The 23,328-nt window shown below is 50.4% G+C and overlaps 1 protein-coding gene across 8 annotated transcripts; it reads right to left on the minus strand.

Moving 5' to 3' along the window:
* Nucleotides 1-22,594, minus strand: ZFYVE27 (zinc finger FYVE-type containing 27). Of its 8 annotated transcripts, none has more exons than XM_027528393.1 (13): nucleotides 22,489-22,594; nucleotides 20,729-20,926; nucleotides 16,351-16,421; nucleotides 14,419-14,605; nucleotides 11,545-11,640; nucleotides 10,414-10,526; nucleotides 9,603-9,742; nucleotides 8,950-9,021; nucleotides 7,751-7,771; nucleotides 7,454-7,598; nucleotides 3,001-3,047; nucleotides 2,628-2,709; nucleotides 1-1,577 (listed from the first exon to the last, which is right to left on the minus strand). In XM_027528393.1, exons 2-13 carry the CDS (start codon nucleotides 20,923-20,925, stop codon nucleotides 1,513-1,515), a joined length of 1,236 nt encoding a protein of 411 aa, XP_027384194.1. In that variant the 5' UTR covers nucleotide 20,926; nucleotides 22,489-22,594; the 3' UTR covers nucleotides 1-1,512. The 8 variants fall into 8 exon arrangements, with proteins under 8 accessions (XP_027384194.1, XP_027384193.1, XP_027384192.1 ...); XM_027528392.1 differs by having other exon boundaries at nucleotides 22,378-22,585; XM_027528391.1 differs by having other exon boundaries at nucleotides 22,382-22,584.
* Between the last annotated feature and the right edge of the window lie 734 nt (nucleotides 22,595-23,328).

Consider the following 23,328-nt stretch of genomic DNA (forward strand, 5'->3'; position numbering starts at 1 on the left):
TAGGAAGTTTGAGGCCTTTTTATTGACAATTCTCCATATACAAAGACATCCTTGTAGTTCCTCTCCAGTGTAAATAAAGCATGAGCACTTAACTCATATCTCAACAGGACCAAGGAGCTTGAGGAAGGGGGTCTACCAAGGCCTGCCTGGCTCCCCAGGGATTTGCCCCTCTGGGCGTGGGGCAGGCCCCTGGCTCCTAGACTGGCTGGCCGGGAAAGAAAGCTGGCCTAGGATGAGCCCTGACTCCCAGCTTGCCTCCTCACATCCCAGCTGATAGTACAGAAACGTCTCCACCTCCCAGGCTCTGAGTCCCAGGCAGCCCATGAGTCCAGGGGAGAACCCTAGGGCAGGAGAGGGCCCCCATCTTCCTGATCCCATTCCCTGTGCCCCATGTTCCCGGGAATCATGCAATAAATAAATAAATACTTCAAAAAGGCAAGGAAGCTCCTGGGGAAGGAAGGGGTGCCTGAGCCCGCTCATGGCTTAGGGAGAGACACTGAGCCCTTAAGAGTCCAGGGTGAAGACAAAACTGTTGCAGACAGGATGGGCACTCCAGGTGGCCTTATCCTGTAACTGAGGCTGCCCTACTACAGATCAGCCCTGGAATCTGAGACCAGCCTAGCGAGACCCCACACTTCCCAGGCCCCCAGAGGTCAAGGGCTTCAGGACCTCTGCTGAGCTTACCTGGCCTCACACTCACTCCATGGGACGAGGGGCCAGTGAGGGAAGCGGTAGCTCTAGGCCAGAGGAGGGTGGCCAAGGCTCTGAAAATGGGGAGCAGGAGTGACTGAGTGCCCAGCATCTTCCCGGCAGAGCTGAAAAAACTAGGATAACATGTGGGCTGAGACTGTAAGCCAGGGTCTCTGCGAGGTGGGGCTGAGGCCTCTGAGCTGCTGCGGCTCCCCGTGTTTTGCTCTGCTTAACGCTGAAGGGTTCTGCCAGGCCCTCCTCTGAGAGAATCTGGGAACTCTGACCTTGCTTCTAGAAGTACTTTTGGTCTTGACAGCCCTGGCCATGCCCTCTGGCGGGGAAACGAAGAGCTCCTGAGGCCTGCAGGAACACTCCAACAGCAGAACTGGGACACGGTGCATGCCCTTCTGCAGGCTCTGGGCAGGCAAGGGCCTGGCCCAGCACCCAGCGGGGCAAGAAGCGCTTTTCCCAACCTCTGACCTCCAGCCTCAGAGAACTCCAGGCATGCAGGGATGCCAGAAGACCAGTCCAGATCAGGCCTGGCTCACTGCTGCCCTCTAACTTCTATTTCCCACCCAGCCCTGAGTTCCCTAACACCCAGAACAGAGCAGGGCAAACATGCCAGTCCTGGTGGAGGAGCAACCACTACTGGCCATGCGCAGGAGTGAAGGACTGCTCCAGAACCCGGACGTAGACAGCGGGGGCAGGGAGGCAAGGCCTACCTAGCATTCAGACCACATCTGCCCAAGGCTAAGGGTGGGGAGAGTGGGGTCTACCGCTGGCCCCGGGGACAGGTGGCCTCTTGGACCCTGGCCCCTCTTCTCACTTGCTCAAGGTCTGGTTACACGAGGCACACACAAACACAGTCTCTCTCTGGGCTTCAGGGGCTGAAAAGGAGGAAGAACTTGGTGAGATGCTTCCTCATGCCCTCTGGCTCATTGCCCCTCCAACTGGAACCACCTCCCCATCCCACTCCACCCCACCCCAAGCCCCACACAGACCACCCTCCCCCCGCCTACAAGCTCACTGTCCCAGCTCACGCACTCGCCCTCAGAAACTTCTCTTTCCACGGGACCTGGGGTTTCCGAGAGTGACCATGCCAACAGCAAGCCTCTCCCAGATATTCTATGCGTTAGACATTATTTTGGCACCAAAAGAATAACTTTTAAAATGCTTTTTAAAATAAAATACCAGGAGAAAATTTTCCAAAATGTTTTAACAGTGGTTATTATCTCTGGGTGGTAAGATTACAAGATTATTTTTCTCTTCCTTCTTCTTCTGTATAGTAATTTCCAAATCTTCTAGAATAAGCATATGTTACTAGCATGACCAGAAGAATGAAAAAATAAACACATTCAATTTAACATTGTAACATATTACAAAGCAGTCTGTAACACATGCTCCCTTTTTTTTTAAGCACATGCATATGAATTTATCCCATGTGTGATGGCATTAATGACCCAGATGGGTCCACACCTAACAATTCTTTCTGAAATAGATTAGGAATGTCTTCCTTTCTTTGGTTTTTTCTTTTGTTTACAATGAGTATGTATGGCTTTTATAGAAGGAAAAGAAATTAGTCTCTTTCTCATTGCCTTGGTAATGTTTTTAATAAAATAAAAAGCATGAGACTGAGGACTGTGGTCTCCCTGGGGAAGGCAGGCGTGGAGCTGGGGAGCCGGGTGAGGCTGCTCACGTTCTATCTTCTAACTGCAGTGAAGTGGTCACTGGTATTCACTACTGGACTTCATAATTCAGATACATTATATACATATGCTCTTGTCCATGCAGCAAATATTTCCATTTTTCCTTCCTTAATGGGAGATGGAGGAAACCCCGAGTTCCCTGGACCTCTCACTGACCCTGGCTCCTTCCCACATGCAGCACCCCTCTTAGAAGAGGGAGGCGGACCCCGACCCCCAGCCTGCACCACTCACCTGTGGCCCCCATGGAGGACCTGGGCACCTTGAAGGAGCAGCATCGAGAGCAGAAGATGTTTCCACAGTTACTGCAGTTCCGCTGTGGATGAGAGCCAAGGTCAGTCTCCGATCCCCACCCCCAGACACTGGGGACAACTCTACGAGTAGGGCAGTGCCTGAGCAGGGCAGGACTAAGACCAGAAGGGACATCCCACAGGAAGGCTGGTGAAGGCGTGGACACAAGGGAGGGAAAACCTGCTCCTTCGAGTAACCGTCCGACCAGACCCCAGGCCTCACGTGGCCCAACAAGTCAGACTTCATCTGTGACACGGCACTACTCCCCTACATCTCATCCCGAGTCCCCAACAAAAGCACCCTCGAGGAGACTTACCCTCTTCTTCAGCACTGAGAAGGTGGCCGAGCAGCCCGTACAGCTCCCTGAGAAACAGAGGCAGCAGCTCAGCTCTGACCCAGTCCAAACATCTCAACTCTCACCTGCTCCTGGGTCTTCTTCATGGCGACACTACGGGCACCAACCCAGCTCCTTGGCTGGCAGCAAAGAGCAAAGTCCACAGCCAGAGGAGAGGTTCAAACCACTCAGGAAAAACCAATGTCCCAGACTACACACAGCTGCCGCCCCTGCTCCCACCCGGGGTTTAGAGACCTCCACCCCCACCTGCAGGTCCAGCCCAAATAGAAGAGCATCCAGCAGAACCTCCCCCTGAAATGACACCAAGGTGGGAGGGACCTGACAACAGGCATCGCTCCGATGATCTCAGATGAAACCCGCCTGACACGATCCCTTCCAAAGTATCTTCTTACAAACACTCTGCCCACAGCTAGAGGGAGAAACACCTCCTGAACACCAGACTCCTGCTTCCTGTCATCTGAAGATTCTAGGACAGACGTTCATAACCAAGTGCCAACCAAGACTTGCAGGGCAAGAGGTGAAGTTCAGAACCAGGTGCCAACCAAGAAGACTCACAGGGCAAGAGGTGCAGGCACGTGTGTGGTGGGCAGGCCGGGGTGGATACCACCAGGGGAAGAGATCCTGCCTAAGCGACCAGATACAACAGGACCACAAGGTTTCAGATCAGGTTTTAAGCAGAAGCAGCAACAGCAACTTAGAAAACAGCTGGGAGGAGGCAACGGGGGTGCAAGAAGAGATGAAGATGGGGAAGAGAGGACTGCCCTTTCTTTTCCCCTTTCCTGGCCATATCGCACAGTATGCAGGATCCTAGCTCCCTGTTTAGGAACTGAACCCGTGTGCCGCAGTGGAAGTGTGGAGGCCTAACCACTGGACCGCCAGGGAACTCCCCCGATCATGCCTTCAGATACTACATCAGGGCAAAGGGACTTAACAGAAGCTGTGCTCGCTGCCCACCCATGCTTGCAGGAAAATTAAAGAAGGGAAAGGTGGGCTGCGACAATGACACAGTCTGATGAAGGGCATACACGCAGCCGAAAGAAAAAACCCAAAAGGATGGAGGGGAGGAAAGGCCACGCTGGGCCATCATGACTTCCAACAAGCTCCTGAAGCAGAAACTGATGAGAACAAGCTCCTGATGAGAACAAGGAAGTCCCAAGGGCGCCGCCAGAAATACTGACCACAATTCAGCACAGAAATCTCCATGCAGATGGGGGTCACTGAGCCAGGGGAGAAAAGGCTGGGGTCCAGATGAGGCAGGAGGGTGTTCACAACAGGGGACCAGAGAGCCCAGCCAAAGGCTGTGGGAGGGAAGGGAGCTGGGCTGGGTCCTGGAAAAACCCGGAAGGAGACAAGACTACTGAAGGACATTTCTACAACTTGGGGCCTGCAGGCCTCCGATGATCCGATCAAAGCAATTACTAGGTTCAGGGCACATGGCCAGGCCTCCAGGACCACCTGTCTGGCCAGGCACAGAGCACCAGGCCTCATCCTCACACAAAGGCCCAAAGAGATTCGGGCTGTCCAGCCACAGTCCCCCATAGCTCTCACTAAATGGGGACACACTGCCTGCATTGGAGGACAGGGACCCAGCTCGAGCAGGGACAAAGCTGACACCAGTGGGTGTAAGGCAGATGCTGTTGCTGTCAGTCAGCTCACGACCCAGGCAGAGCAAAGGACACAGAAGAGCACGGCACACCGCCAGTGGGTGGCGCCACCCCAGCAAACAGGCTGCTCTGGGACTCTGCTCCCAACACCAAAAATCAGGGCAAGGCAGCCCGCCTCTGCCTCCCCTCAGCAAGCAGCGTGGGCTGGGAGGAAAGAGTTGGGTCACAGACTGGCACTCTGGCCCCTCTCAACTGTAAGGAGTACCAGGGCCAAGCACCCCAAGGCAGTCACGTGGGCTAACAAAACAGCCACGCACCACACAGGGCTGGGGCCAGGGCCTGTTCTGCATGCTGACACCGGCTCAGGCAGGCATGTGGAGAGCACCCCTATTCCTTGCCAAGACCTACCAATTCTTCCTGCCTGTTTTTAGCAGAGGTCCTGATTCATCATGTGAGATGCCCCAGGGGCAGAGAGAGCAGAGGAGCCTGAGACCATTGCCAGGGCGACGGGCACAGAGCCTCCAGGACAGAGTGGGCTCTTCCCAGTAGGACTCCCCCACTTGGAGGCCACGGAGAGGCTCATGAGCAGCCTGCCCTCCTCACTCCTCCCGTGGACCCCCCTCCCTCCACTGGCAGCCAAAACAGAACGGCCCCCAGAGCAGCTCACTCACCCAGCCCTTCAGGACGCAGACCCCAGAACAGAGCTGCTATACCTGCCCTCACAGCCAAGAGCCTGACGATGCCTCAAGGGAGGGACAGCAAGCAGTCCTAAGAGTGGAGGGCTAAGTGGGGCTTAGGAGAATAATTGTCTTCTGGCTTCACCATCCTCGTGGGAACCTGACAACACTTCACCCATCTCGGTAGGGATTATCTGAACCAAAAGCCAAATACAGAAATGGGATAGGCATAAAACTGGGGCACTTCAGACACCAGGGCAAAGGGAAGATGGTGAGCTAGAAAGAAGTGAGTGAGATCAGATAAGGTGGATCTGAGTTACAGCTCAACCGCGTGCTGGCTGAATACTGGCCAAGTCACTCTTTTCAACCTCAGGTTCCTCACCTGTAAAATGGGAGCATCTAAGGGGCTTTATTTAAAACTCACAGATATAAAAGTATGGTTTGCCAGAACAAGAGCATTAAGTCTGGTGTAATGTCATCTGGGACTTCTGAAGCCTGGCTGCTTCTAAGGACTAAGTGAGACGGCGTATGTGAAAGTGCACTGGACACAGAGCGATCGGCAGCAGTCAGCAACCATCACAAATGAAAGGAAGGGATCCTGAATGCCTGGAGGCATTCGAAGAGCAGAAAGAAACAGGGTGTCCCAGGATGTTTAACGCTCAGGAGTCAACTGCCCTGGTCGCTGCAGGAGCAGGAAGGCAGGCCCTGGAGCGCCCAGGTCAAATACCTCACGATAAACCCCACGGGCTTCCTCGGAACTCTCTCCCACCAGACCTCATGGCACAGCCAGCCCATCCTCCTCCCTGTCTGCTGACAACAGGCAGAAGCAAGGCTCTGCTTCAGGACCAGGGAGACCCCTGAGTCTCCAGTCGTCCAGGCTCCAGCTATAACTTCATCTGGCTTGGCTCACGCTCTTCTGATCAGAGCCAGGCTTCCAAGCTTGTTAGTCAGCTCAGTGTGTCTGACTCTTTGCAACTTCATGGACCAGAGCCCTCTGGGCTCCTCTGTCCATAGGATTTCCCAGGCAAGAATCTTGGAGTGGGTTGCCACTTCCTTCTCCAGGGGACTCTCCTGATCCAGGGATCAAATCTGGGTCTCCTGCATCGCAGGCAGATTCTTTACCATCTGAGCCATCAGAGAAGTCCCTCCAAGCTTCGAGGACAATCAAGTCTACCTTTCTCCAAGGTCACATTCTTGGATCCACCCCTCAGTCAGTATAATGAGGACTGGCCAATCTATGGACTTGGCTGGGGAGAAGGGAAGCCGGGGCTCTATCATCCCCAGAAGACAGTGTTTCCTTCCATTTGCTTCCAATCAGACTGGAAAGATCCAGACAAGTGCCTAGGCACCTGAGGGAAAGACCAGGGCCTCCCGTGATAAAAGCAGCCCTTATGAAGCACTCACTATGAACCAGCCAGCAATGTGCCAGCACTTCATAAGCATTCTCTCTCTTGAGACCCACAGCAACCCTGTGAGATAAGAACTTGTACTATTCCCTTTTGTCATTGTTTAGTCGTTCAGTCGCGTCTTCAGTCACGTCCGACTCTTTGCGACCCTATGGACTACAGCACGCCAGACTTCCCCATCCTTCACCATCTCCCAGAGTTTGCTAACATTCGTGTCCATTGAGTTGGTGATGCCATCCAACCATCTCACTCTCTGCCGCCCCCTTCTTTTGCCTTCAACCTTTTCCAGCATCAGGGTCTTTTCTAATAAGTCAGCTCTTTTCATCAGGTGGTCAAAGTATTGGAGCTTCAGCAACAGTCCCCTTTTACAGAAGGAAAACTGAGGCACGGGGAAGTGAAATAATTTGCTTAAGGTCACCTGGCAGCAATGGGGTTACCTAGACACTCAGACCCCTCACTCAGCCGCACGCTCCACCGCCTGCCATGGCTCCACCTGCCTCAGGACCACACTGCCCCGTGGTCCCAAAGGAGCGCTTCCAGAACTGAACTCATCTTCCCACAAGAAGTAATGAGGAGAGACCCCAGAAGGAACCCGTGCTCCCTCCCTCGCAGCCCCGCTGTGCCTGTGCTACCTCCCTAGGGTGCCATGGACACAGCTCTCCTCCTCAGAACGCCGCACCTCTGCCCCGTGGCCAGGACACCTCCAACCCGCCCTCCCCCGGCATACCATAGTTGTTGGTCGGGTACCGCTTGCGGAGCCGCTCAGTGAGCCGCGACACCTTGCTGCGCAGCACCTCGTTCTTGCTCAGGAAGCCGTTGTCCTGCAGGACCAGCTCGTCCTCTGCCGGGCACGGGGCCCCCTCGTCATCCTCCTGCGGGAACAGCTCCTTCCAGTCCTGTCCCCTCCTGACAGAGCTCTGGGACCTGCATGCGTGGCGAACCCCACGAGGCGTGGCGAGCTCGGCTCAGCCACCCTTCCTCAACCCCCTCAGCCCCTGCCCACCTCACCAAGGCTCCTACTTACCAGCACCACCAAGTGGGTCTCCTGCCTCCCAAGGTGCGGGGGAGAAGAAAAGAAAACAGAGAGAAGATAGCAAGAAGGAAGGTGCCGGGAGGGGTTCCCCAAGCAAAAGGAAGCACGGGAGTGCTACCACACTGACTCTGAGCACGTACTGAAGGGCGAGGTTAACAGAGACCCCGTTAAGGATCCCAACATCAATCAGCCGGGGAGAAGGTGTGTACTCAAAGAGTCACAACTTAAGAGTCCACAGTCGTACATTCAGGTTTTGGAGAAATCTCAGCAGTGGAAAATGGAAACGCCCATGCGGATGAGGCTACAGTAACAGCCAGCTGGGTGAAAACCATAGGCCTGGAGGAAACGTCCAAGACCTCCATTTCCTGCATCCCCCACTTCACAAGAGTTATAAAGAGTGAATTCCTCCTATTTAAAAAAAGCCATAGAGCAAACATGACAATAAATGGCGAATGCCACCAGGACTCCGTGACCAGGGATGACAGGAATCGGTGCGGATTATGTGACTTCTCTGAAGCAGACAGTCTCTCCTCAGCTACACTGACCACTGCAGACTCAGGGCTCCCAGAGCTGCTGAGTTTTTAGAAAAACTGAAAAATTCAGAGTTTTTACTATAGTCTCTCCAATTTTTAAATATCGGCTAAAAAATTAAAGCTTTGCGTGCCAAATAAAACACTTCTGCAAACTACCAGTGTGAACCATTGTCCTAAAACCAGGCAGACTGTTGAACTTTCTCCAACCCAGCACTTGGCCATGCAACTGCTTTCTTCAGCCTCCCATTCTCACCCCTCAAAGGGACATCTGATGGACCTCATCCTTCAGAAGAGCAGGCAGAGACCGGGGCAATGCCCTCCTCCAACTCTGCCTGCCCCACATCAAAGGCCCCAGGCCCACAGTCTCCAGCCAAGGCAGTAAACGGCCCACCTCCCCTAGCAGGGCGCTTCCCAGAGGCCTGCAGAGCCACCCCCGCCCTGGGCACCCAGGACAGACGCCAAGGTCAGCAAGAGGACGGGCAGAGGTTCGGTGGCAGCCTTTCAACCAGTGGGTCTGAGCACAGGGCACATTTCACCTTCTCACTTGGACATAAGAGAACTCTCAAAGCCCAGACTTGGAATGTGAGAAGCCACACGGCGCCAGGACCACCCAACTTCTGACCTGGCCAGCTGGGGGTGCCAGGGAAGGCCACCCACCTCAATCGCATCTTTAAACTCCTCGTCAGGCTCGGCCTCCTCCGCCTCCTCCACACTGCCCGGCGTGAGGTCCTGGGAAGAGAGACCCTTCAACAGTCAGAGCAGTGACAGCCCTGCCCCCAGGGAGAGGCCACCTCCCCAGAGCCAGCATCCAGGTTTCTCAAAACAGCGGTTCACGCCTCAGAAGAAATGGCACAGCTGCCGGCAAGAAGGAAGTCAGGGGAAAGAGAGCAGTCTCCAACCGAGCAGGACAGAGAGAGGGACCAAGGCCACGAAAGGACCGACAGTGGCTGCAGAACATGGTGCGTGAGAGCAGAGCTCTGGAACCATAGGGCGGGGTCTGGCTCCCGACCCCGCCGACTGCGGACAACCACTCTGTGCCTCAGCCTTCTCTTCTACAAGGAGAATAATCTCATTCTCAGAAATATCCTGCACCTCATGGGTCTATAAAGTACTTGAACAGCAGAGTAAACACTCAATAAAGCATAGCATAGCCCTTATTACCACAGTTATTACTATTAAGCACTTCAGAGGAGGCGGGCCTGGGAAGGAAGAGGCCAGCCCAGGAGCTATACAGTATGGACAGGCTGGTAATAGGGAGGCCAGGCAGCCTGCCCACACCAGACTCTGCCCGGGCAGTTAGGGGTGCTCACCTCTGTGGGCGTGGGTGCAGGAGTGCAGTCCACCAGAGCGCCCTTCCCCCCAGCATCTGATGGTGGCGGGCTCTCAAAGGCACTCTCTTCCTGCTTGGGGTTCATCCGCCGCTGCAGAGATGCCCTATATTCAGACACCACTGCCCAGGGTGAGGAGAATGGGGCGGAAGACAGAAACAGGATGGAATGAGTGTGTTCTGGGGATACCCACCACTGCACCTGGCTGCCTCCTCCAGCACCCACGCTCTGCTGCAGGAAACAGTCACCCTCCTAAGCCTGAACAAGTTACCTAACCTAAGCCTCATAAACAAGACAGATATACCAACACCTACCCCAGGAGATTGTTAAAGAGAGATTAAATGCAGTAAGTGCCCGATAAATCATGGCTTCTATAATTAATTTCCAACCACAGGGAAGAAAACAAGCATAGCAATCACCCAAACATATGTACAGGCCCAGGCATCTGCGACTCAAGGCCTCTCCAGACCACCTCACTGCTTCAGAAACCAGACGGCAGATGGGTACTCTGGGATTACACAGAGACGAGGCAGTGATTCCTGGGGGACTGCACCCTGGAGGTGGGTGGCAACACTGGGAAAACCTCCCTCCCTCGTCTCCCAGAAGCCACCGTATCACGTGGGCAGTGATTCATCTGCCTGGGGAAGGGAAAGGGACCCCTAGTAGCAGCCTCCCCTGGGTCCCACCTCCCTCTCCAAGGCAGGACTCTGGGGTGGTGCTGCCCCCTGGTGGCAGGCACAGCAAACACATGATCAGCCCGGACCCCATCTCTGCCCGGTTCTCCTGGGCTTACCTCGGAAGAACTCCACATTCCCCAGAAAGAGTGTGCTGTTTAAAAGGGCAAGGACCCAGCACAGAGGCAGCAGGTACAGCATGCAAACCGTGCCCAGGAGAGCCCCATAGAACCTGGACCGACAGAGAGGAACCACAGGATCAGAAATTCATAAGATCAGAAGCAAACTGGTTTAGGGCATACCCACAGGAGAGTCTGGGCAAGAAGTAGCTCTGGGAACAGTTAATATGCTGACAAGATCTGCTAATCAAACAAGGGGAACATAAAGTGGGGAGAAAGGGTTTACAACCACCAACAGGTCACAACTGACACCTAGAGGCCGCAGTGGTGGCTGAGGATAGGGCCACCTAAGTGGGTTTAACACACATCACTCCTCAGGATCTAGACTCTGAAGTCTGGAACAAGACAGATTTGGAGCCGGTACCATGGAGAGCACTGAGCACAGTGTCTGGCACCAGGAGAGGCTAAACAAGCACGAGTCGCTGTGAGTATCACACACGAATGTGAGTATCACACACGAAGAGCCTCAAAAACATTCATTTCACTTGATCCAATAGTTCCATCCTAGAATTTATTTTAAGGAAAAAAGTTTCAAAAGACTAAAGTTAAACCCATAAAATGTGCACTACAGGGTTAGTAATTAAAAGTAGAAACTGACTAAATACACAACAGGATGTATAATATATAATTTCATAAATTACAGTATAATCACTATCTATATTGGTGTGGTATTACAAGTAATTCCTAAAGCTATGTAGCAACATGGAAAACCAATTATATAGTACAATAAGTGTGAAAAAAAAAAAGGAGTCTCACCTACACTCTGAGCTATAGACACCACGTGCCTATGACAAACTCTAGCAGGCAATCCAAACATGAGATCGGCTGCTATACCAGGGTGGGAGATTACATGGTGAGTTATTTTTCTATTATTAAAATATTTTGAGCATAGTGCGCAAAGAAGGTGTTAAACCAAAGCAGGGCGTTAAAGCCCACAAGCCTACGTGCTGATCTGCACACAAGAGCCTAGAGGGCTCTTTTCCCCTGAGCTAGGGCGACAGGGGGCTCTTAGGCAGCTGTCTTTGCCTGGGGCCCTCAGGGCAGGGGCGGTGGGAACAGAGGGGCACTCACTGTGAGGACACAGCGGGGTTCTCCCAGTGCAGCACGCGGTAGGCGGCTTCGCAGGTGCCGCACAGGCGGCTCAGGAGGGCCTCCAGCTGGATCAAGCTGCAGACACAACACAGGGGCTTGTGCACGCTGTGTACCCTGCCTCACCCGCCTATGTGGCCTAACAGAGCTCCAGGGCAGCAGGGCCCAGGACTTCGCAGGCACAGCTACCTAGGTTCAGCCAGTCCCTTCAAACCCCTTGGAAGGGTCAGGGAATTCGGGGAAACTTCATACATCTCAGGCCCCTTCTTGGAAAACTTGCTGAGGTTCCGGCTTTGGTCTCTTCCTAGCTGTTGGTGTTGGGCCAGTTACTTAACTTTTTCAAGGATGCAGTTTTCCTCTATACCATGAGGAGCAGGGTGCCACCTCCCAGATGCACTGGAGCTGTGAAGACGGATGCCAGGATGCACAGCAATGTGTTTCCACCCAGGGTTTCAGGTAGACTGACCTGAAGAGTGTTTTGAAATGGATCCCCCACCCCATCAAAAGCAAAGAGAGCATGTTTGTGCAATGAGCACCCAGATCTTGGTTTCTGAAGGGCTCATTGGAGAAATGGCTGATTCTAGAGCAAGGCAGGGAATGTGGAAGATGAATTTGAACATTCTACTGTATCACAGGGTTTCCCTCATAGCTCAGTTGGTAAAAAATCTGCCTGCAACACAGGAAACCCAGGTTCGATCCCTGGGTCGGGAAGACCCTGTAGAAGGAAATGGCAACCCACTCCAGTATTCTTACCTGGAGAATCCTAGAGACAGAGGAGCCTGGCAGGCTACAGTTTATGGGGTCGCAAGAGTAGGACATTACTTAGCAACTAAACCACCACTGTATCATAAAATATAAAAAGTGAAAGTTGCTCAGTCATATCCAACTCTTATCAACCCCATAGACTATACAGTCCATGGAATTCTCCTGGATAGAATACTGGAATGGGTAGCCTTTCCCTTCTCCAGGGGATCTTCCCAACACAGGAATCGAACCCAGGTCTCCCTCATTGCAGGCAGATTCTTTACCAGCTGAGCCACAAGGGAAGCCCAAGAATACTGGAGTGGGTAGTCTATCCCTTCTCCAACAGATCTTCCCGACCCAGGAATCGAACCAGGGTCTCCTACATTACAGGTGGATTCTTTACCAATTGAGCTATCAGGAAAGCCCAAACTGAGGACAAAATGAGATCAAAATTAATAATCACAGTAATGGATTATAACCCATTGAATAAAATTTTAAAATCCTGCATTCATACAGATAATCAGAAGGAAAAGCTCTTTCTTACAGAATGTCAGGTAATAATGACACTTAGGAGATCACCTGTGCAGCCATCACAGTGATAAACTGATAAAAGCAAGACCCAACATGGGTTTCAATGCAGTGGGTGAGTGTCTGACGAGGAACAAGTTACCCAAAGAAGTCTCAAAGTACCCCACTCAGATTACTAACTCTAGAGGCTAAAATAAATAGTCACTTTACAGTGGAGAAACTTTCACCAAACTAATCAAAGTTAGTATCCCCCATAACAGTGACATCATGTACCTCTTGATATGATACAATGACAACGTCACATTTCTGCCAAAGATGCAAAACCTGAATCCAATCGTGAAGAACCAAACTACCCAAAGAGAAGGCAAGTTCTACAAAATAATAAACTTGTTCTATTTTAAAATGTCAAGGTCATGAGAAACAAAGACTAAGGAACTATTCCAGGTCACAGGAGACTAAAATCTAAATGTCACGTAAGAATCTGGACTGGAGCCCAGATCAGGAGAAATTTATATAAAAGACCTTATTAGTACAACTGGCAAAATTTGATCATGAACAGTTATTAGATAATGGCACTAATGCTAATGTTATCAATGTTAAATTCCCAAAATCTGATTACAGGACTGTGGAGATGAAAGAGAATGTCCTTGTTCTTAGAAAATATATACTGAAGTGTTTGGGGCAAACAGACAAGATGTCTGTGATTTACTTTCAAATGGTTCAGGAAGAAAAAAATTACGTCTTAGTGTAGGGAGACAGATGAAGCCAATGTGGCAGAACATTAATAAGTGTTCTATTGGGTAAAGGTCGATGAGAGCTCTTTGCACCATTCCTAGAACTCTTCCATAAGTTTAAAATCATTTCAAAGGAAAAAGGTTTTTTGAAAAACTGCAGATATGCAGCACCCCCGCCCCCACAGGTAACTGACTCAGAATTTCTTCAGAGGAGCCCAGCCCTCCACTTGTTTATAATTTTTTTTGAGCTCCACAGATGTCTCTGCTGCCCAGGAAGAGATGAGAACCCCTGCTGTGTGTCACGGGAGCCACTGAAGCTGCTACAGCTGTTGTCTGCCAACAGTCTGAAGGTGCTTCCTCAGGAGCTCCAGCTCTGTCACATTTAGGAAGTTCCTCCTAAATGTGTAAACCACAGTGCAGTGACGATGACTAATATTTAACTGAACACTTGCTGGGTACCAGACGCCCAGTTAGTCTTCACAACCACCTAGGACGTAGGCCTATACTTATCTCATTTAACAGACGACAAACCTGAGTGACCTGCCCAGAGTCACACTGGAGGAGCTGGGGTTTGAACCCGGGCAGTGACTCATGCGTGCGTGTGCTCAGGCAGGACCCTAAACTGTGGAATCAGCTAGATCTGGCTTCCCATCCCAGCTTGGTCACTTGCCTTTTTCCTCCTTCATCAATGGAGGTCAACCATAGTAGCCATCTCCCAGAACTCTGACAAAGACCAAAGGAAATAACATCCACGTTTTGCCTTAAACAATGTCCGGTGCCCAGCAAGCACTCAGTGTGGTGGGACTGGTACTGTCACCATCCCTTACCTCCCGGCCCCTTCCATACTCACAAGCTCTTCACCTCAGCTACGGCCTCGGGGCGAGACAGGCGAACTCTCTGCAGGTCCTCCTGCCTCACGCTGTGGTACTTCCTCCTCATCAGCTCAGACTCGGACAGCCGTGCCTGGCAGCCCTCCTGAAGGTAGCCCAGTAGGGCAGGCACTGAAATCATCAGGGCGCCCACTGAGTACCAGGCACCTGTGGGAGCAACAATACTGCAGATAAGCAAACAGCAGTGCCAGGAGCCGCCACCCACCCAGATGTCCACGTGCTCGCTCCCTCACCTCCTCCAGGCCTCTGCCCAAAAGAGCCCGCCCCAGATCACCTGGTATGAAACAGCATCTCCCCACTCACCCCCCAGCCTCTTAACCCAGCTTTAGTTTTCCTCACAGAACTAACCACCACAAGGCAGACTACAGGCATGGCTGTTGGCCTCTCCGTGAAGGTAGGCCCCAAGGGCTAGGACTTTCCCCATCTGGTCACTGCCGTAGCCCCGACCCTTTCAAAAATATTAAAAACCCCTCTACTAGTACACAGCACACAGCAGGTAGCTCGTGCCCGGGATCTGGCCATGGGGAGCTCCCGATGTCTGACATTCTGACCTTTGGGTCACAGGGGCTGACTGGAAGCCTTCCACTGGCATTTAGGACACCACTTACCACTTTGGATCGAGAAATGGTGAGGCAAAAATAAAATCCAAGGAAGGAACTTCTTCCATGTTAACATGGAAGCAAGCTAACAGAGCAGTGGGTACAAAGTAATTAAGTATCTGTCACCTGAACTAATTTTTCTGTGGAAATACATTCAGAAAAATCTAACAGCTTAAGAAGGATATCTGAGTTTCAGTGAGGCGGAAAAAGCGTCCTACTAAGACGCTTAAGACACAGAAGATGAGGTCTTATGTGAAATGGGTTTATTCTTCAGCTCACTGAAACCACAGGAAGCAAAGGAGACACTTGAGAAATGGGAATTCAATAGAACAAAGGCATGAAGATAGGACCCAGCTCCTCAGAACATTCCATCCCAGGCCCTTTACTCACTTCCCTTGATGGGCTTGGCTTTTTCTGCAGCCATCTGCCAGTTCTAACCAAAAGGGCTGGGTCACAGCATGCCTTTTCATAAAAGGTCCCCAGGAGACATCACTACCCAGGACCCCTCCAGCTACCTACCTGTCCACACACCGACCTCAAAGGCTGCAGGCTACAAACCCCTCACTGCTGTTGGCTGCCTGGCAGACCCCACCAGGCTCACTTGCTGAGCCAGAGAAAATCAACAGGCAAAAATGCCTCATCAGTTCACCTTCCTAGTACCTTCACCCCAGGTCATGTCCTCAGCTGACCCCGGAAACCAAACTGAGAAAAGGTCAATGCATTTAGTCCAGAGGAAACAATAAAAATAGCTATAATGTACTGGCTGCTTATTTTAACTGTGTTAAGTGTTACACATAGATTATCTCGTACTTCACAACTACCCTCTGAGGAAAGCACTTCTATTATCCCCCTTCAGAGAAAATGACATTTCATCCCTCAGTCATGTCCGACTCTTTGTGACCCCATGGACTATAGCCTGCCAGGCTCCTCCGTTCATGAAATTCACCAGGCAAGAATAATACTGGAATGGGTTGCCATTTCCTTCTCCAGGGACTGAATCCAGGTCTCCTGCATTGCAGGCAGATTCTTTACTATTTGAGCCACAGGGAAACCCCATTCAGAGATGAGGATGATTAGGCCTTAAGAGACAGATTAAAGAACTTCTGATGTCACACCAGTGGCCCAGTCAGGATTCTAGCCCCAGGTGGGTCTCTCAGGAGCCTGTGTCCTGACACTGAGCAGACACGGAGAGAGGCTGATCCCACAGCGGAACAAGCAGCTCCCTCATACAGGGCCAATTCTCAGAATTCCTCTCCACCTTCATTCACAAAAAGCCCTGGAAGCAGTTCTTACCCTCGTTCAAGGTGAGGAACAAGACGTTGAGGCCCAGGCAGGTCAGCAAGGAACACAATGGCGTCTGCCACCTGCAACACAAGGCTGTATATTGTCACCCTGTTTATTTAACTTATGTGCAGAGTACATCATGCAAAATGCCAGGCTGGATGAAGCACAAGCTGGAATCAAGATTGCTCGGAGAAATATCAATAACCTCAGATACGCAGATGACACCACCCTTATGGCAAAAAGCGGAGAAGAACTAAAGAGCCTCTTGATGAAAGTGAAAGAAGAGAGTGAAAAAGCTGGCTTAAAACTCAACATTCAAAAAACTAAGATCAGGGCATCCGGTCCCATTACTTCATGGCAAATAGATAGGGAAACAATGAAAACAGTGACAGACTTTATTTTCTTGGGCTCCAAAATCACTGCAGATGGTGACTGCAGCCATGAAATTAAAAGACGCTTGCTCCTTGGAAGAAAAGCTATGACCAACCTAGACAGCATATTAATAAGCAGAGACATTACTTTGCTGACAAAGGACGGTCTACTCAAACCTATGGTTTTTTCCAGTAGTCATGTATGGATGTGAGAGTTGGACCATAAAGAAGGCTGAGTGCTGAAGAATTGATGCTTCTGAACCATGGTGTTGGAGAAGACTCTTGAGAGTTCCTTGGACTGCAAGATCAAACCAGTCCATCCTAAAGGAAATCAGTCCTGGATATTCATTGGAAGGACTGATGCTGAAGCTCCAATCCTTTGGTCACCTAATGCAAAGAACTGACTCCTTAGAAAAGACCCTGATGCTGGGAAAGATTGAAGGCAGGAGGAGAAGGGGATGATAGAAAATGAGATGGTTGGATGGCATCACCGACTCTATGGACATGAGCAAGCTCTGGGAGTTGGCGATGGACAGGGAAGCCTGGCGTGCTGCAGTCCATGGGGTTGCAAAGAGTCAGACACGACTGAACTGAACTGAACCTGCAATACAGAGAGTCCTGGTCACTGAAGGCAGCTGCCCCTCCAGCCAGGTCTTCCCAACCAGGAGCAAGAGGAGGCCCGGGAGCTCAGAGGTAACTCAGACAGTCAGGAAGAAATGAAAAGTGGGCCTCTCACTTGGACAGGCGACCGGGAGAGAGACCTGAGGTCACACCCCAGGCCCCAGGGTGAGAAAAGGTAGCCTCTGGAAACCACAAGAGGAGGAAGAATTTATAAAATTATCTCTTAATGTTATAACTCTGTTTAACTTGTGTTGTGTAAGGTTTTATTCTCTTTAAGAGGTGTCAATGACATTCTTCTTTAAAGGTTTCCTTTATTCTTTGTATTTACTGAGATAGAGTTGGTATGCAATATATTCTTTTTTTAATTTTAAAGGAACATACACCTCCTGCATAAGATTCATCTAATATGAAAATTGAGTGAACAAATGTGAAGGATTTCTTTGACCTTATCTGCCATTTTCTCTTCTTTCTGTGAGTTTTAAACATACATTAATTCCAAAGGAATGAAAATTATAAAGATTTCAATATATAAAAAATGAAGACAAACTAGGATTAGCATTCTCTCAGCAAACATGCCCGAAGTGAACTGGAACTCTCAGAACCAAACACAGACCCGGCTTCCACCACCACCAAACGGCAACACAGAAGCCCCCAAAGACAGAGGAAAGAAAATCAGAGTGAGGGTACTGAGTTCAAGCAAATGCCGCTGGCTTAGTCCTTGATAAAGCACATTTAATAGGATAAAGGGAGCACAGATGTAATAACAAAGCCACTGACACCTACATTCTAAAGAGCAGTATCAGTGTATATAAGGTGAGCCCTCAGAGGAGAAAGGCAAATATAAAAATCAACAGCTAAGTTGCAATGTATTCAGAACTTCAATGCATGTTCTTTTGCTCTAATTGGGGTATTTCACAGTTACAAAATGAGGTTAACTAATTTATGAGCTGCTTTTATTTTTTAATGAGAGTTATGAGTAAGGGAGTGAAATAACCTTTCTCTTCGTCTTAAAATTGCAAACACTCCAACTTACACCACCCTAATTAGACCTCAGACCCATCTACTTGCTCTACCAGAGCAAAAGCAAATTAAAAGTCAGGTCTAAGGCCAATCCCATCTCAGAAATAAAAACATTACACAGCCACTGAGGTCACTTTCATTTAAAGCCTTTTTTTTTTTTTAATTAAAAAACAAAAAAGATTTCTTTTGGCCACGCCCGAGCAACACGTGATTTCTTAATTCCTCCACCCCCAGGGATTGAACCCACGCCTTCTGCAGAAGTGCAGAGTCTTAACCACTGGACCATGAGGGAATTCCCCGATTCTTCCATTCTATCTGATGTCTTTATTGACACTCTGTTCATGGAGACCCACTTACTGGAGTAGCCGATCCCAGAAGAGAGAAGTCTTAAAAATCAACTGCGGCTCCAGGCTTCAGACCTCAAAGAAGCTCAAGATTAGGTCCTTCTTCAAAGTCAAATCCTCTTTACTGAGAAAGAACAACCAAACACACAAACGAACCTGACAGCCACTTTCACAGACCAGTGCTCCATCTCCCAGCGGCTCGGAGGCCACAGCTCCTGGGGGCTTTTTAGGCCCAGTGCTCCTCCCCCAGCCAACTTTTTCAATCCCACCACATCCTCAGATTTCTAACTTCATAAAATGGAAAAATCCTAACACATTAGTGCCAAGAAGTGCTGATAGACCTGTGCCAGAATAGGAAAAGGGCAGGAGATATATATATAGATATATAGATATTTTTTAAGGATATATTTAACTTTTGCACTTTGCCACAAAAAGGCAAAACACACATACACATATATGCAGGTATATACATACCCATGCTTGTGTGCACAGGTGCACGCACATATACACAGTAGAAAACACAAGACAGCATAGCCCTGTGAAGCCCACACACTCCCCTAAGGAAGACCACAGTTCATCGCAGCTAGCTGGTCATGATGGAATTACAAAGCCGGCCCCTTCTGACACCACCTCCCTACCCCTTACGTTGACAGCACAGTCATCTAAAAGTAGAGAACGTTGCTCTGGAACCCTGACAGCTCATCTCTAGGGATAATGCCATAAATTAAAGGAGTTCTGGGGCAAACAAGAGAAACGGGGGGCCTTGGACAGAGTTAAAAATAAAGTTCCAATTATTTCCAGACTGAGGTTAAGAATGAATACTCTGTAGCACCTCGAGAAATTAACCCAACTCTACTCGCCCTGTCTCCAACCTGTCTCTCTCAGGCATCTGAGCTGGTTGAAGGTCTTTACTAGAATCTGATGACCTTCTCCCTAGAAATACACACATGTGCCTGCACAACTTTACAGGTAGGTTCAGGAGAGTCAATAACCCCTACAGCGCCACGCACAGGCTCTAGATGAAGAACGACTGCTCTTTAGGACAAGCTGGTTTTATGTGACTCCCATTACCATGCAATATTAAGAACACAAGACCTTTGCAAAAAAAAAAAAACTTTATTTTTTTTTAACTTGAATCTAATCCAACTTTTAAATTTAACCTCCAGTCTGCACCAGGAAGAAACATCAACCAGACAAATCTAGGTAGGAAATTCTCCAGCACACTCAGCTGAGCCTCCAGCACATCAGTGTCATGAAGACCATTTCAACAAGAAAGATCTAAGGGACATAATAACTGCACAGAATGCATGGCCCTGGTTTGAAGCCTGATTGGGCCAAAACAATGGTAGATGACATTCTTGGGGCAACTGAGGAAATGTGAATATGAACTGGGTATAGGGTGATATCAAGGAATCACATTGTTAATTTTGTTCGGTATGATGTTATTTTTTTTTAAGCATTATTATTTAGAGACAAACAGAAGTGTTTTGGGAGCAGAATTGCATGTATTTGTAATTTTAAATACTTTAACAAAAGAAATAAAGTGAGCTGAAAGTAGAAAAAACTTACCGAGGATGAAAATCAAAGCAGAATAGGAACAAAAAATTTTGAGAGCCATAAGCCTAAAGGATTAGTGAAAATAGTACCTGTTTATTCATAGATACTTGTTTGCATCCTAATTTTAATATAAATTATGCTAATATTGGGAGAGAAGGAAAAAAGAAAAAAGCATGCTTCAGCTAGAAGGCCCAATGGTCAAGGCTAGGTAGCAGTCCTGGGATACGAGCTTATCCAGCCACAAAGAAGAAACTCTGGTGAAAGACCAGATGGTTCCCAGTGCCTGCCTCTCCTGGGTTGGGTCTGAGATAGGGGGTGGACCAAGAATAAGCCCAGAGGCCCAGTAGACCTCCCAGAACTGCTCCTCAGCAGGGCAGAAAGGACAGCCCAGCCACTGCCTAAGTGGCCAGTGCAACTAAAAGCAGGAAGGCAAAAGGCCCAGCAGGTTAGAGCAACTCTAAATAAAATCTGTACCTGAGCAAATACCGGACCCCATCGCCGGCGTCCTTCAGGGGTTCCAGGTAGACCTCAAGCCGCTTGTAGGACAGAACCAAGTTGAACAGATCAAATGCCGGCAACTTGGTAGGAACAGGTAGAGACTCCAGGGTAGCCTCGGGGACCGTGCTGGGGCTCACCTCCGGTCCACAGCCCTCTCGCTCTGAGGTCTGCATCCTGTAATCATAAGAATTCCTGACATTTGCACTGCACTTCCAATGCTCAACACATTTCTACCTGCATTATTTCATGTGGTGCCATAACAAACCTATAAGATAGGCAGGGCTACAGGGGGAAAGCCCATTTCACAGAGAAAGACATTCAGCAAGGCGAAGTGAGTTACCCAGAGACAGCTGACCCCTGAAAACATGGGTTTGAACTGCACGGATCCACTTATATACAGATTTTTTTTTTAATAGTAAATACTACAGTTCTAAATGATCTGCAGTTGGTTGAATGGTGGATACGGAGGAATGGCAGGAGGGCCTACTGTAAGTCATACTCTGGTTTTTGACTTCGCAGTCAGCACCCAACCCCTGCATTGTTCACGGGTCAACTGTATAAAATCCTGCTCTTCTGACTCTCCATCTACTGTTCTTTTCCTCCAGAGATCAATCAAGAGTATAAGCAATAAAGACCAAACACACATGGCTACCGGTGGGAGGCAGCCTGGGGTCTCAAGAGAAACGATGTCCTGAAATGTTCTTCCACTTTTTCCCTAGTTAATTCCTATTCATCCTTCAGGTATCAGCTTAAGCATCACTCTCTGGCTCTGAGAAGACTTTGCCAACATCCCCAGTCTGAACTGGGAGACCCTACCATGCTCACAAAAGATCATGTACTCACCCCTAACGGCACTTATCACACCAAAGCAAAACTCCGTGCTTTCTTGCCAGTCATCCCTCTTAACCTTGACTTCCACCAGGTTAGAGACTGTCTTCCACTGTTTATGCACACAGTGGACATGCAATAAATGCTCGCGGAATGAAGGAATCAACTGCTCATCCTCCAGGAACCCAGAGCTTTCTTCTGCCCGGGTTAACCTTTCCCCCGCTCCCTTCAGTTACCAACAACTTCCTGAACCAACCCTGCCCGTTACCCTCCTCCCCTTTTCCCCTCCTGAACCCCACGCGGCCGTCATTACCTTCCACAACACTCCATTCCCTTCCTTCTCGGATGCGGAGAGCCACAGGCGCTCTCATTCTCTTTCCTAATCTCAAGCTCTACCCAAACGCTAAGTTTAAGTAAACAAGGAGGCAGAGCCTTGGCGCACAGCAACAATAGGGAGTCCAAGGGTAGGGGCTTCGATCTGGGACGGCGGGGGAAGCGGGTGTTTGAAGGGGAGGGTAACAAAGGGGCCATCAGGAACCTGAAGTCCCTGCAGGCGGAGCTAGGACCCAGGGCGGGCGCGAGGTAGGAGCACAGGAGGAGGTGAAGCAAGTCTGCCCCGGCAGGGGCCGGGCCATCATCTCTGCAGGTCAGGGAGGCTGACGCGGCCCAGAGGACCAAACCAGAGAAGGCCACACCCAAGGTCCCTGGGCCAGCAGGTGGTGGCCCCCGTGGCGTTCTGTCGCCCAACTCCGCACAGTTGGCAGACGCGCCAGGGTGGGGAGGGGGTGCCACCTCACCTACCCGGTCGCTGCGTTGGTGGGGAGGGGGCGGGGACGGCCAGGAGGCACTTGATAGGGCCACTGGACCCCGGAGCGTTTCCTCAGGCCCGCCCCACCCCGACGACGAACCTCTTCCCAGGGCCGCTCTGAAGTCGTAAGACTGAGACCCTCCTCCGCCTTCCCCTCCGCCGCCACTTCCGGGACGCGATTGCTCTCCGGCGCCGAGCCCTGACGTCATCGCGCCCGCCCGGCCTCCGGCTCCGCTCCCGGTTTAGCTCCGCCCACTCTGGGACAGGTGAGCCCCGGCAGCCGCACTGCGCCTGCGTAATTTTTCTTCTCCGCCGGGGGTCCTGGCTTAACTCTAGTCTTACCCGCGGTTCGCTAAACCCTGGGAGCTTCTGCGAGGGGATTCTGCCCCTCGTGGCCCCCGCGTCGCTTCTGGCAGGGAACAGTTGAAGTGAAGATAATCTGAAGAATTTATGTCTGCATCCTCTCCCCACCAACTCTGGTACTTACCTGAGTCCCTGTGGACCATGAGCTTACAAACGGCAGAAACCATACCCCTGCATGCCCGATGCCTAGCAGAGAATGCAATTCTGTTCAGTGTTTCCTGAGTAGCTACTGTGTACAGGGTCCTGGGCAAGTCCTTCCCAATTCAACCCACTTCTCACTGTGTTGCCCAGTTAATCGCCCTTAAAGCTGCCTTTGCATTAATAATAACATTAGCCTTTATTTACGGAGGACTAACCAGGCGCCGGGTACTGGACTAAGCTCTTTATGTACGTGCTTGCTAAGTCACTTCAGTCGTATCGGACTCTATGCGACCCTATGGTCTTTAGCACGCTAGGCTCCTCTGTTTATAGGATTCTCCAGGCAAGAATACTGGAGTGCCTTGCTGTTTCCTTCTGCAGGGGATCTTCCCAACCCAGGGACTGAACCCGCATCTCCTGCATTACTGCTGCTGCTGCT

The sequence above is a fragment of the Bos indicus x Bos taurus genome, chromosome 26, assembly GCF_003369695.1.
Source record: "Bos indicus x Bos taurus breed Angus x Brahman F1 hybrid chromosome 26, Bos_hybrid_MaternalHap_v2.0, whole genome shotgun sequence".
Lineage (NCBI taxonomy): Eukaryota > Metazoa > Chordata > Mammalia > Artiodactyla > Bovidae > Bos > Bos indicus x Bos taurus.